Here is a 13381-nt window from a genome sequence, read left to right as displayed (position 1 = left end):
TTCTTGTACGTATTTGCATTGTGAAAGAACGATGATCCCAGTATTATTGGCAGAGTGCATTTAATTGTCATCCTGCCTTTCCTTGTCACAAGAGCGTTGCCCACGGAAGAATACCATAAACTACGACACAATGCACGGTGACTCCCTTGAATACTTTTCAACTAAATCAATTTAATTTTGTAATTTATCTTGTCAATCAGAAAACAAAGCAAGTGAAAAAAACAAAAAATAACAAAACAAGTATTTCCGAATATCGGAGGTTTCTTACACTACTGAAGCCCGCACACACTACAAAAGCTATACAATTATCCCAGCCCAAAACCCAGTAATTAATTGGCAAAATACTTCAAACCGCGCGCGGAACGTTCCTGCAGTACAGCTGGGGTAGAGCTCTACGACGGCTGAGTGCGAGGTCGGCGAGGTTGGCGAGGTTGGCGAGGTCGTCGTGGACGCGGTGCGTCCGGCGAGATGCAGTACTCTGCAGAGTCCCCCTGTGAGGGTACCAGTCCAACGTCCCGGACGTCACTGACCCCGCTTCCCATAAGGCCGGTGTGACGCACTCCGGTAGACGCCGTGGTTGGACTGGTACCCTCACAGGGGGACTCTGCAGAGTAGTGCATCTCGCCGGACGCACCGCGTCCACGACGACCTCGCCAACCTCGCCAACGTCGCCGACCTCGCACTCAGCCGTCGTAGGGCTCTACCCCAGCTGTACTACAGGAACGTTCCGCGCGCGGTTTGAAGTATTGTGCTAATTAATTACTGGGTTTTGGGCTGGGTTAACTGTATAGCTTTTGTAGTGTGTGCGGGCTTCAGTAGTGTAAGAGACCTCCGATATTTGGAAATACTTGTTTTGTCTTTTTTGTCTTTTTCACTTGCTTTGTTTTCTGATTGACAAGATAAATTACAAAATTAAATTGATTTAGGGGAAAAGTATTCAAGAGAGTCACCGTGCATTGTGTCGTAGTTCATGGTATTCTTCCGTGGGCAACGCCCTTGTGACATTAAATGGCGACCACGAAGGGACTCGTGTTAAATTCATTAATGTTGTAGAAGTGTACAAGAAGGCGTTGTATAAGAAGGAATTTTGGTAGTGAGGTTGCTAGGCTTGGTTAACAGGTTATTTCCTTTTGTGTGCATGTAATTTTTCATGTAGTTGTGCAATTATTTCATTAGCCAGATCTAGGTATTTTTTTGTCTTAGGTAAACAATCGTTGCTGACAACTATAAGTGAGTCTGTATAGGTCAACGTGTTGGACCGGCGCCGTGACACAGTTGGAAGTCGGGGTAAGTTTACGCTTGGTTAATGTTTTGGGTCTGAATGATCTCGCAATGGAGATCGAAAAATTGCACCGTATTGGGGAGTCCTTAGGCCTGAGCGGGAGCGAGCTGAGGGAGTTCATACAAGAAGAACAGACTAGGGCAAGAGAGGTGAGAGTGGAAGAACGAGATAGAGTAAAGAGAGAGTTGGAGCTGACTGAACTTAATTTGCAGTTAGAGCGAGAAAGGCAGCGTGGCGAACGAGATACAGGAGCATCGCGAGCCCACGTTAGGCCCCCGAAACTGCCCACTTTCGAGGAAGGGAAGGATAATTTAGACACCTATCTCAATCGGTTTGAAAGATATGCCACGGCAAATGAATGGCCGCCCGCCACCTGGGCTACTAACTTAAGTGCGCTGCTAAGCGGGAAAGCGCTAGATACGTATGCGCGACTTAGTGAAGAGGAAGCAGTTGATTATGAGGCATTGAAAGAAGCCCTACTGAAGCGCTATGATCTAACTAGCGAGGGGTTTAGAAGGAAACTAAGGGCGGCAAAACCAGAGTCAGGCGAGACTGCCTCGCAGTTTGTTCATAGGATGCGGGGATATATTGACAAATGGTTGACTCTAGGAGGATTTCAAAAGAGTTACGATGACGTAGTTGAGATTATGCTCATCGAGCAGTTCCACAGGAGTTGCTCGAAAGAACTCTCCATGTTTGTTAGGGAACATAAGCCTACCACTCTGAAGGAACTAGCAAGGGTGGCGGACAGGTTCCTTGAAGCCCACTCGGGGTGGAACCAGCCACAAGGGGGGAAGACCCCAGTGAGGGAGAAGTCACTGGCTCCCAACCCTAACTCTAACATCCGTCCCAAGACTTTTAACACAGGTTCACGCCCGCCAAGTGCGCCGAGAACAGGACCAGAGAGTGCGAACCGCCTAGGATGCCGCATTTGTGGGAGAATCGGGCACTTCGCACGAGACTGCAACCGGAGGAACAGGCCCACGGAGAAACTGGGCGCGGGCGTCGTAAAGGAGGAACGTCACCAAGAGAGGAGTCGGGACCGGCGGACGGACACAATGACGTCAGACGACCAGCCACCGTCGAGCCAGGGACCGGGTGAGTTACGTTCCGACGTAACAGTGCGAGTCCCACGGCGAGGCGACGGGCAGGTCAGTAATCCTACAGGTAGTCGAAATGAGTATGGATGTTTACTGATCGACTCTTGTTTTTCTTGTGATAAGGGTAGACAGATGAGGGACGAGAGAGACGATCTCCCTCTGATGAGTGCAGCATGTGGCGCCCAGCCAATTCGAGCGATGCCAGTAGCAGAAGGACGCGTGAATGGAGCCTCAGTGAGAGTCCTCCGTGACAGTGGGTGTTCGACCGCAGTCATCCGATCAGAACTGGTCAGGCCGGAGCAGATGACAGATGAATGGCGCACCTGCGTTCTCATTGATGGTACAACTCGCAGATTTCCAGTGGCAAGAGTAAGTGTTGATACACCTTACTTTGTTGGGACTTTGGATGTAATGTGTATGAATAACCCAGTGTACCCCTTGATTCTGGGGAACGTGCCAGGTGTGCGTAATCCAGCAGACCCGGATGAGGAATGGATGCCGGTAGAGCTGCTGGAAGCTGTTGAGACGAGGCAGCAACGGAGGGAGGCTGCCAGGCCACTGAGGGCACTTAAGGTACCGGGCCAGGTCGCCACCGTGACTCCAGACGAGTTCAGACAGGAACAAGAGACTGACCCCACTCTCGACATCATACGACGACACGTGACGTCGGGTGAGGTAAAGGAGAGTAGAAATGGGAATACGTCTAAGTTCAAGGTAAAGAATGGTCTCATGTACCGAGAATTTCATTGCATTTCACGTGGTGCAAATGACATTAGTGACCAGTTGATCGTGCCGGAAAAATTTCGGAGACAAATTTTGAAATTGGCACATGAATCTATCATGGGAGGCCATCTTGGCGCAAATAAGACAGCTGATAAGATTCTTATCAATTTCTTTTGGCCAGGCCTACAGGCCGATGTACAGAGATTTTGCAGGTCCTGCGACGCCTGTCAACGTGCGATACCCAAGGGGCGAGTCACCAAAGTTCCGCTTGGTTCCACGCCAGTCATCGATGAGCCGTTTCATCGGGTCGCAGTGGACCTAGTTGGCCCCATCAAGCCAGCCACGACGCGAGGACATCGCTATATTTTGACGTTGGTGGACTACGCGACGCGTTATCCGGAGGCCGTCCCGTTACGCAACATCGACACACCGACGGTTGCCGAAGCGTTGCTGAGCATCTACTCGCGGGTAGGCTTTCCCAAGGAGATGCTAACCGACAGAGGCGCACAGTTTACATCAGACATCATGCGTGAGGTGAGCAGGTTACTGTCCATACGCCATGTGACGACCACTCCATACCACCCGCAGTGTAATGGATTGGTAGAAAGGTTTAACGGGACGCTCAAGCAAATGCTTAACAAAATGTGTGAGGAGCGCCCAACCGACTGGGACAGATACATCGACCCATTGTTGTTCGCGTATCGCGAAACCCCACAGGACAGCACCGGCTTTGCTCCGTTCGAGCTGCTTTATGGCCGAGTTGTGAGGGGACCTCTCATGCTCGTGAAGGAGCTGTGGACAGAGGAGAACACTGAACCAGAGACGAAATCGACGTACCAGTTTGTGTTGGATTTGAAAGAGAAGATGGAAAAAACATGCGACATTGCACGCAACGAGCTACTCAAGTCCCACGAGAGATACCGACAGAACTACAACCGAAAGGCCAGACAGCGTTCATTCAAGGTGGGTGATGAGGTTCTGGTGCTGCTTCCCACTGATCACAATAAGCTACTAATGCACTGGAAGGGGCCATTTCGAGTAGTTGGGACAGTGGGGAAACTAGATTATCGCGTGGATCTCGGGAGTAGGGTCACGACTTTCCACGCGAACCTACTGAGAAAGTACATCCGCAGGGAGGAACAGCAGGAGGTTGGTGCACCCTTTGAAGTCGCCTCTACTTCAGTGGTGGAGGATGAGGACGTCAACGACGACGACGACGAGGAAAGGCGGAAGATTTCGAACAGGATGAGCAACGAGAATCTGCTCCACATCCCTGCAGTGAAACGGACACAGAGCGTGGATGACGTCAACATTGACCTCACTCTAACCGAGGAGCAACATCATCAAGCACGGGAACTCCTACAGGTGTTCGACGACGTACTGACTGATGTGCCAGGTATAACTCGTGCAGGTCACCACGACATTCAACTTACACACAATGAGCCTATTCGGAGTAAACCATACCCGTTACCACACTCGATGCGACAGGTAGTGAAAGACGAAGTACAGGAGATGATGACTCTCGGAGTCATCGAGCATTCGACATCTCCGTACGCATCACCAATCGTGCTCGTCAAGAAAAAGGACGGGACTAACAGGTTTTGTTGTGACTTCAGAAAGCTGAATGCTGCCACCATCATCGATTCGGAACCGATCCCAGATCAGGAAGAAATTTTTGCCAAGCTTGCCGGAGATCGATACTTCACGAAGATCGATCTAACTAAGGGGTATTGGCAGGTGCCACTCACGGAGCGAGCCAAACCTCTGACTGCCTTCATCACTCCAGACGGCCTATATCAGTTCATGACTATGCCGTTCGGTTTGGTGAATGCCCCCGCGACGTTCAGCCGGGTGATGAGGACCGTGCTACGAGGATTGCCGCACGTCGACAACTTCATTGACGACATCCTCATTCACACTCCGACTTGGGAAGGACACGTGGAAGCTGTCACCTCTGTACTACTGCGGCTGAGAGCTGCCAATCTGAAGGCGAAGCCATCCAAGTGCTTGGTGGGATATGCCGAGCTCGAGTTCCTAGGTCATCGACTAAGCAGAGGAATGGTGCAGCCAAACCACGACAAGATTGCAGAGATCCAGAATGCCAAGCAGCCCACAACAAAGAAGCAACTCAGATCGTTTCTCGGTTTGGCGGGCTACTACCGCAAATTTGTGCCCAACTACGCAGCGATTGCGGTACCGTTGACAGACCTCACAAAGAAAGGTGAACCCAATCAGATACGATGGGGAGAAGCCCAAGAGAGGGCGTTCATGACGTTGAAGGCAAAGCTATCATATCAGCCCATCCTCCGTCTGCCTGACGTCAGCCGAACGTTCATCCTGCGCACGGAGAGAAAGGGCGTACTCAACAATCGAGAAAGAATGCCTCGCAGTAGTATGGGCCATTCTTAAGTTTGAGACCTACCTGTATGGTAAGGAATTTGTGTTGGAGGTCGACCACCATCCCCTGTTGGCCATACGACGATCGAAGGTCGCGAATGCCAGAATACTCCGCTGGGCTCTGGCACTCCAACCGTATAGATTCCGGATCGAAGCTATCAAAGGTAGAGATAACGTAGGAGCAGACTATTTGAGTCGCGTGACGTGAATTAGGAGGGAGAAAAGCGTCCTAGGAGGGTGATAAATTTCCTCGCAGTATGGTGTAAGTCAGGTAAAGTTATTAATGTTATTAGTTAGCATATATGTTGGCGCAGCCGCGCGAATCAGGCAATTTGCTCGCATCTAATTTTTGTGTATACGTTCACGTTTCCGTGCAGTTGGAAACGAACCCCCAATACCATAATATATATGTATGTGCATATAATAACAATTAACCTTGTTTTTGTCAGAATTGTGGCACCAGGGAAGTTAGTGCACATCCGTCCGTTTCCAGCTCAGTTCCCTGCAGAATTATACGCGCAGGCATAATTTTGGTGGGGATTTGGTTATTAGAAAATTTTTGGTAAAAATTATCTTAAAGAGGGGGTGAAATGTCACTCGTGTTTTGACTCCACGGGATTGGTATTTTGTTTGTGCGAGCAGCACACCTGTGTCGAGCAGGCTGGAATGGCTTGCACCGGGGAAGCAGTAGGTGCGAGGTAAAATGCTAAGGCACTGATTTAAATGTTATTGGGTTGCTAGGATATGGGAGAATTTGGTCTGGGGATTGGACGAAATTTTGGCGCTGTAAGCTGACCGAGGTGTTGTGGAAGGTCCAAACACTAAATCTGGGCAGTCTACATCAGATAATTTGAAAAGAGTGGTGGAGCTAGTAGCGCTCTTCCGTGTGGACGGGGCAGAGCTGTGCACGAGAGAGAGAGAGGGAGAGAGACATAGAGAGGAGCCGAGGACTTCCCACTGGCAAGCAATTCAGGCTGGCAGGCTAGTCTCATCACAAGGCTTCCCACTGTGCACCCCCGGACCAACACGAACAAGCTTCAATATATCCCCGCACAGGAGACGCCAGTTCCGGACGCATCTGACGTGAAAGGTGACGCCGCCGGACCGGCAGCCCATGTCTCCGCTGGTATATGACCTCCGAACGCCACATCAACGTCCCGGACGTCACTGACCCCGCTTCCCATAAGGCCGGTGTGACGCACTCCGGTAGACGCCGTGGTTGGACTGGTACCCTCACAGGGGGACTCTGCAGAGTAGTGCATCTCGCCGGACGCACCGCGTCCACGACGACCTCGCCAACCTCGCCAACCTCGCCAACCTCGCCGACCTCGCACTCAGCCGTCGTAGAGCTCTACCCCAGCTGTACTGCAGGAACGTTCCGCGCGCGGTTTGAAGTATTTTGCCAATTAATTACTGGGTTTTGGGCTGGGATAATTGTATAGCTTTTGTAGTGTGTGCGGGCTTCAGTAGTGTAAGAAACCTCCGATATTCGGAAATACTTGTTTTGTTATTTTTTGTTTTTTTCACTTGCTTTGTTTTCTGATTGACAAGATAAATTACAAAATTAAATTGATTTAGTTGAAAAGTATTCAAGGGAGTCACCGTGCATTGTGTCGTAGTTTATGGTATTCTTCCGTGGGCAACGCCCTTGTGACATGCGTGTGTGTGTATGTGTGTGTGTGTCTGTCTGTCTGTTTGGGTGTTTTTCTTGTACGTATTTGCATTGTGAAAGAACGATGATCCCTGTATTATTGGCAGAGTGCATTTAATTGTCATCCTGCCTTTCCTTACCAATAAAGAATGCATCACGCTTTTACATGATGGCGTGTTTTCCTCGAATTCAGTAATGACATAGAGTGCAGAATGTGTGGCCTTGTGTACAGTACAGTTACTGTTGTCCACTCATCACGAAATTCATTAAACTAAACAAGGATCATTGGGTACGCATTCATGCAAGCAGTAAACGAGAAAATTTGCATCGATAGCACATTCTGTAGTTAGTCAGTCCATCGGCCACCAGAAAGACGTGTCGGCATTCGCAAAGTAGACATCAATGGCGATAATGAGGTTATTGCCATTAGTGTGTACCTTTTGCCATGAATGTGTAGTACATGGCAACGTGACTAGGCAAGGATATCAAATTAAGGTCATTGCACCTCTAGAGAGAGAGAGAGAGAGAGAGGGGACATTCACATCTTGGTATATGGATTGGTATATAACTTTCTTTTATGATCTCATCAGCTGGTACCCACTTGTCTCAGAGATTATTGTCTCGTCGTTGTGTCGTCTCGGAGGTTCGTCAATTTGATATAATAAAAAAAAAAAAAAAGTTCGTCAAACCAAAAACGAAATAAGGTTCGTAATTACGAAATTTCGTTAACACGTACTTCTGTTTTATTTTTTGGGATTATTTAAGAGTCTACAAACAACCAGAATTAAGTAAGATGATCATTAATGAGTATAGAGTTTGCTGTTCACTCGCACTATTCTTGAAATGCTGTATTCTAATAGTCGGTAATGAAAGTCCTTTGCATGTTTTTCCTGTCAACGAGCATATGAGTTGAGCGTTGATAATAGCATCACGTTTACGACATTGCCAGCATGGTGCATTGATATACCGCAGAGCGCGAATCAGACGCTTCAGAGATATGTCTTTGTCATTCATTTATAAGGATCTATTTTGACAAGTTAACCATTTCAGTTGAAAAAAAAAAATGATTGACAAATCCTTCCTGCACAAGGACGTCAGGAATACATAGGGCTACAAAGTTTTATACAAAATACTGTAATATTGTATAATTATTTCAAACTGATTACAAAATTATGATAAGGATTACAATAAATATATTGGTATTTATATCTCACGTTTAATTCGTATTCTTTTTCTATTTAAAGTTCTGTTCTTTACAGCGTACTTTCTTGGATTTCTATGTGGCCCTAAAAAGAGTCTATGGTTATACCCACTCCCTATGTTTCGGTAAGCATGTTCTTACCATTTCAACAGAACGTCTTTGATAGCTATATACAAATTCTTTTTCGCTGGTAATATATTATACAAAATTTTGAAATATTAAATTTCGTTTGTTTGTTTTCTTTACAGTAAAATGATTTTTTTTAATGTTATAGTCTATAGAATAATTCAATTATGACATCATGTAAAGAGCTTTTCAGATTTCTTATTTCTGTTCTTAAGACTTTTTTTTTCATATGATCTACTACAGTGCACTCCCGATATAACGAACACGGTTAAAACGAAATTCCGGGTCCAACGAAGTAAAAATTTAGATCGCAACACTATCCGCTCTGTGTTCTTTTATTGTTTATTGGTTCGGTTATAACGAAATTTCGATATAACGAATGAAAACTGCCGGTCCCTAAGACTTCGTTATAACGGGAGTCCACTGTACTATATTTGAGTACATGACACCGTACAGTTGCCCTTCCGTGATTTTGGACTAGCCTGAAAATAATAATATATAATTAAAAAAAAAACATTGTTTGCGTTTGTTTCCGACTTCTCAGTTGAGCAAACATTTCTTTTGTGGTTTAAAATTGCCCGTTTTGAAAATATCTTTGAAAAATCAATTTAACTTTGACACTACCCCTCATTTTTTCATTATGCATATATATTGAATTTCATATTGTAGTTCATGGATGTACCATCAGTTGATATTTCAAACAATCTTATCTATCTTTAACAAGGCTTCTGGTATTTCAATGTAAGTTGATTCTTACATATCAGTTTCATATTCCGAATATCAAAATTTGAGTTTAATAGTAATTCTAATCCACCAAAAGGGTTATACCAATGAAAACACGTTTACTCCACATTCCTTTTGTTGCATATATAGGTCTCAGTCGAAAGCCGAGTTTAAATTGAGGTTCAATCATGTTCGTACCTCCTTTCTCAAACTGTTTGGACATTATAATTTGTTTCAATTCCATTCGTAAACAAGGGGATGATTCAAAGGCGAGAGATGGAACCTGGGCCGGGAAAGGGAGGGTGGGGGGGGGGGGGGAGGGGTTACAAGCTGGTGCAACCATTCTGATCTCATATCAGTTTATGTAAATCTATCAAAACTCCTTACGCTGTCAAGTTGACTGTTGTAATTTATGTTTTCCGATCACATCTCGGAAATCTAAGTCACACACACACACACACACGCACACACACACACACACACACACAGGTCTGTGCCCAACTTATGAGTATGAAACAAAAAAGTTTAAAAGTAACCTGTAATGTACAAACATACAGGTCAGTTTCGCGTCTTTTCATGACATTGTGGCGCTGTATAAAACGTGCGTTGTTATGACCATCGTGGCAGTGTTTAGATGCTGGCGTAACGCCTTTGAGGATCGCATCAGTTAAGCTCCTCGCTCTGACGCGCATCTCATGATTTAGAGCCGCCATCGGGGTAATATCCTTATCTATACGATATCCCGTAAAACCCTGCCATGTTATTTCATCCGCCATTCCCTCCACTTCTCCGCCGTGACGCGTCATTCAGTGCAAGAACAGAATTCACCTTCGGGTTTCATATCGAGTGATTTGTGACAGCGATGAAGAATTTTACAGCATGAATGGTCAAGCTACTCATTGCTACTGTGTGCAGTCGCAAGATTTACAGCAGTCCTCAAACCATGGCGTAATATCCTTGGGTGCAGTTGTCAATTTCTTTGTGCCGGAGGAGGGGGTGTAGGCCATACTTATGGTTTCCTTACCAAGAATATTGTCCAGGAAGTTCATTTACACTAACTTCAGTAAACAAGCATATTCTGTAAGTTATCATAGACATCATTTTCATCACTGACCTGTTATGGCTGCGAACAAAGTACACTTTTCAGGGAAAAGATAGTGACAACAACAATTGTTACTCATGATGTGTAAAACTTCTTTGGTAACGGCCTGCCGTGCTAACTTATTATTGCACGATGTCTTATGCAGCTCAATTATTTTAAGTTTGGGCGTTACAGCTGGCCAAGCCGTTCTGTGAAAATGTGTTTATTGTATACGTGACATTGGTGGAACAGAACTCAGATGCTTGCCGGGATTTGTATCTGACAAATATCTAAGTTCTACAGACACAAGAAAGACACGAGTCAACAGATTATTACTTTTCCTCTCCTGCACACATATTTTTTTTTTCTCGATTCGAGTGTTAAGAAGGAGAGGGGGTGGGGGGGGGGAGAAATGCTTAGGTTAGAACAGTCTTCCATTTGGATCTGATCACATGTACTCACACCATCTAAACACCTACTCCCTCTAAAGACGTATACTTTTTATTACTACAACATACCATACAATCAACGACAGATTCCAAATACTCCATATCTTACTTCAGTCAGAATGTGAAAGATGTTGTTAGGTAGGTTTATTTCATTTTTTGTTTGTTTGTTTGTTTGTTTGTTTGATGTCAGTTTAGAGGTCCTTATACGGAACTGCGTTTTTCTATTTCGGTCGTCCAGAAGGTTTTGCTCAGATGTACTAGAGCAAATGTCCCTGCCGAATGTAATAAACGAGTAATAAATGAATAAGTGCCTAACTAAATAAATACATGAATGAATGAATGAATGAATAGATAGGTAGATAAATAAATGAATAAATGAATAAATAAATAAATAAACAAGAACTAAATAAACAAACATGAAATGAAGCTCTGTCCTCGCTCCAGGAGTCTGTTTTATAGTGGATGGAATTCCCATCTTTGACCACAACTTTAAAGTGCAGATCAGGCTCTAAGTCTCGATATTAAAGGAGGTTTCGCACAATCTGCCTGCCTCTGCAAATACATCTTTCGAAACCACAGTGCGATATATAGGGCCCGGACGAGTCCATTTTCTTCCCAGGTGTGAGCAACCCCAAACACACCCAACCAGCTACAGCTGTAGTTAAAAATCCGAGCAGCGCATGAGTTTGTCCTATGACGTCCCCACGCTTTACTACAGGTAGAGTAGATGAAATTTATATTCCTCTCCGCCTTTCTCTGCAACACATTTCCAATTCCCCAAGACGGATTGACTCGTTTCACGCTGACAAATCAATCAATCAATCTTCAAGTGAGAAATGCTTGCGAAACCCCATTTTCCTGAGCGACGAGAAATAATGACACTAAGTGTTTCACATTAGAGACAGGAGGAGTTGCCATGGAGAGGGAAGGTATAGGCCTCACTATGCATTAATGTAGAGTCAATCTAGTATGTGGATATTCACCAAGTCTGAAATATGCCGTGACTACACGGAATGCATTTTTTTTTCTTTTTTTTTTACAATCTGAGGATTTTTTTTTTCAGTTCTGGGCTGTTCAGTTTTGTGTCAGCATCCCATTTTAATGTAGTAGGACAAAATTTGACAAAGTGTTGCGTCAATACACAATACGACTTTTCACATGCAATCACAGGAAAACATGTAATGTAAATGGATATCTAAAGCAATGTCATATTGGAGGTACGCTAGCAAAGCAAACGCTTTAAACCAAAAATGGGAGGAAAAATGAGAGAAAAACATTTGGATCTTCGAATACCTATAGTTCTTAGAACGTTTCGTTAATCCGAAAACGAAATAAGGTTCGCTATTCCGAAGGTTCGTTATTCCGTGGGTTCTTTAATCCGAAAATGTAAAAGCGTCGTTTATTCCAAATGTTCGTCAATCAAAAAACGAAATAAGGTCATTTATTTCCGAGTGGTCGTTAATATACGCACCTTTTTATCGTTTCGGATCAACAAACCCTCAGAATAACGTCAACTATGGAATTACAGATAGAGCGAATATTTCTATAGACATTGGAGACGAGTTGAAAAAAAATCTGAAGGGTAAAACGGGAGGAGAGTGTGACTCATGGATGGTATTCCTTCAATCCTTACAGCTAAGAAATATTCCTCGTCTTTCCCTTTTCTTCTTGTAAGAGAGAGAGAGAAAAAAAATCCCGAATTTCTGTAGGTTGGGGAAGCACTTAAATAGCTTAATGAGAATTGTGTCTGTTCTCGAGTAACAAACCGCACTAAGATGGATAGGGGAGGATAACAGGAATAACAAACTGATTCAATAGTTTCACAAGATCTTCCTGACTGTCAATCATTCAAGGGACAAATAATACTTGCGGTCATCTCTACACACACACACACACACACACACACACACACACACACACACACACACACAACAAACAAGCAAATGCACACAAATGCACACGCACACACACAAACCACAAACACACCAGATAAAAGATTTTACTAATGTCTTTAATGGAGGAATTCACTTCGATCCAATTACAATATAGTGTATGGCCTACACGAGAGAAGACACACAGGAGAAGACAACAGGACTTACACTGTATACAAAAACTGATGTTTGCATATCATCGACCCCGTTTCTAACAGAAATTTGAACGAGACTCGCCGTGCTTTATGCATTACTAAGAGGCACCGACGGAACATTTCTCCTTAGCTCATCGCTGGAGATTGCGCATGTCGTTACAATCCAACCGGCAAAAATAATGTATGAGTTTGACAAATGTTTAAAGTGCTTATGAAAAGGAGGTCTGGTATTTCATGTTCGGACGCAACATGCCAGGCACGGACATTTCAACTAACAAGGGGACACATTGTCTTGCATGGAACAGTTACTAAAGTGTCACAGGGATTACAATCATGGTGAAGTCCAACTCCCACGTTCTGGTTTCAGTTACAGTTCGTTATTTCGAAGTTCGTTATTCCGAAAGCTCGTTAATGAAAAAGTGTAATAAGGTTCATTATTCCTAGATTGAAATAAAGTTATTTATTACTGAGGTTCGTCAATCCGAAAATGAAATGAAGTTCATGGTTCCGAGTTTCGTAAATCCGAAAATGAAATAAGGTTTGTTAATCTAAACACTTGTGG

At 44.6% G+C, this 13381-nt stretch overlaps 1 protein-coding gene across 1 annotated transcript; it reads left to right on the top strand.

The window, feature by feature from the left end:
* Positions 1-1332: 1332 nt before the first annotated feature.
* LOC140238241 (uncharacterized) lies at positions 1333-5514 on the top strand. Its single transcript, XM_072318176.1, has one exon. The coding sequence runs from the start codon at positions 1333-1335 to the stop codon at positions 5512-5514; it is 4182 nt and encodes a 1393-aa protein (XP_072174277.1).
* Positions 5515-13381: the final 7867 nt, after the last annotated feature.

This window comes from Diadema setosum, chromosome 14 (genome assembly GCF_964275005.1).
Source record: "Diadema setosum chromosome 14, eeDiaSeto1, whole genome shotgun sequence".
Taxonomy (NCBI): Eukaryota; Metazoa; Echinodermata; class Echinoidea; order Diadematoida; family Diadematidae; genus Diadema; species Diadema setosum.
The sequence above is the reverse complement of the archived record's forward strand: the minus strand, read 5'-3'. Positions and strand labels throughout refer to the sequence as shown.

What these genes read in the sequence shown, in the direction of transcription:
- LOC140238241 (XM_072318176.1), top strand. Translation starts at nt 1,333, where the DNA reads ATGGAGATCGAAAAATTGCACCGTATTGGGGAGTCCTTAGGCCTGAGC.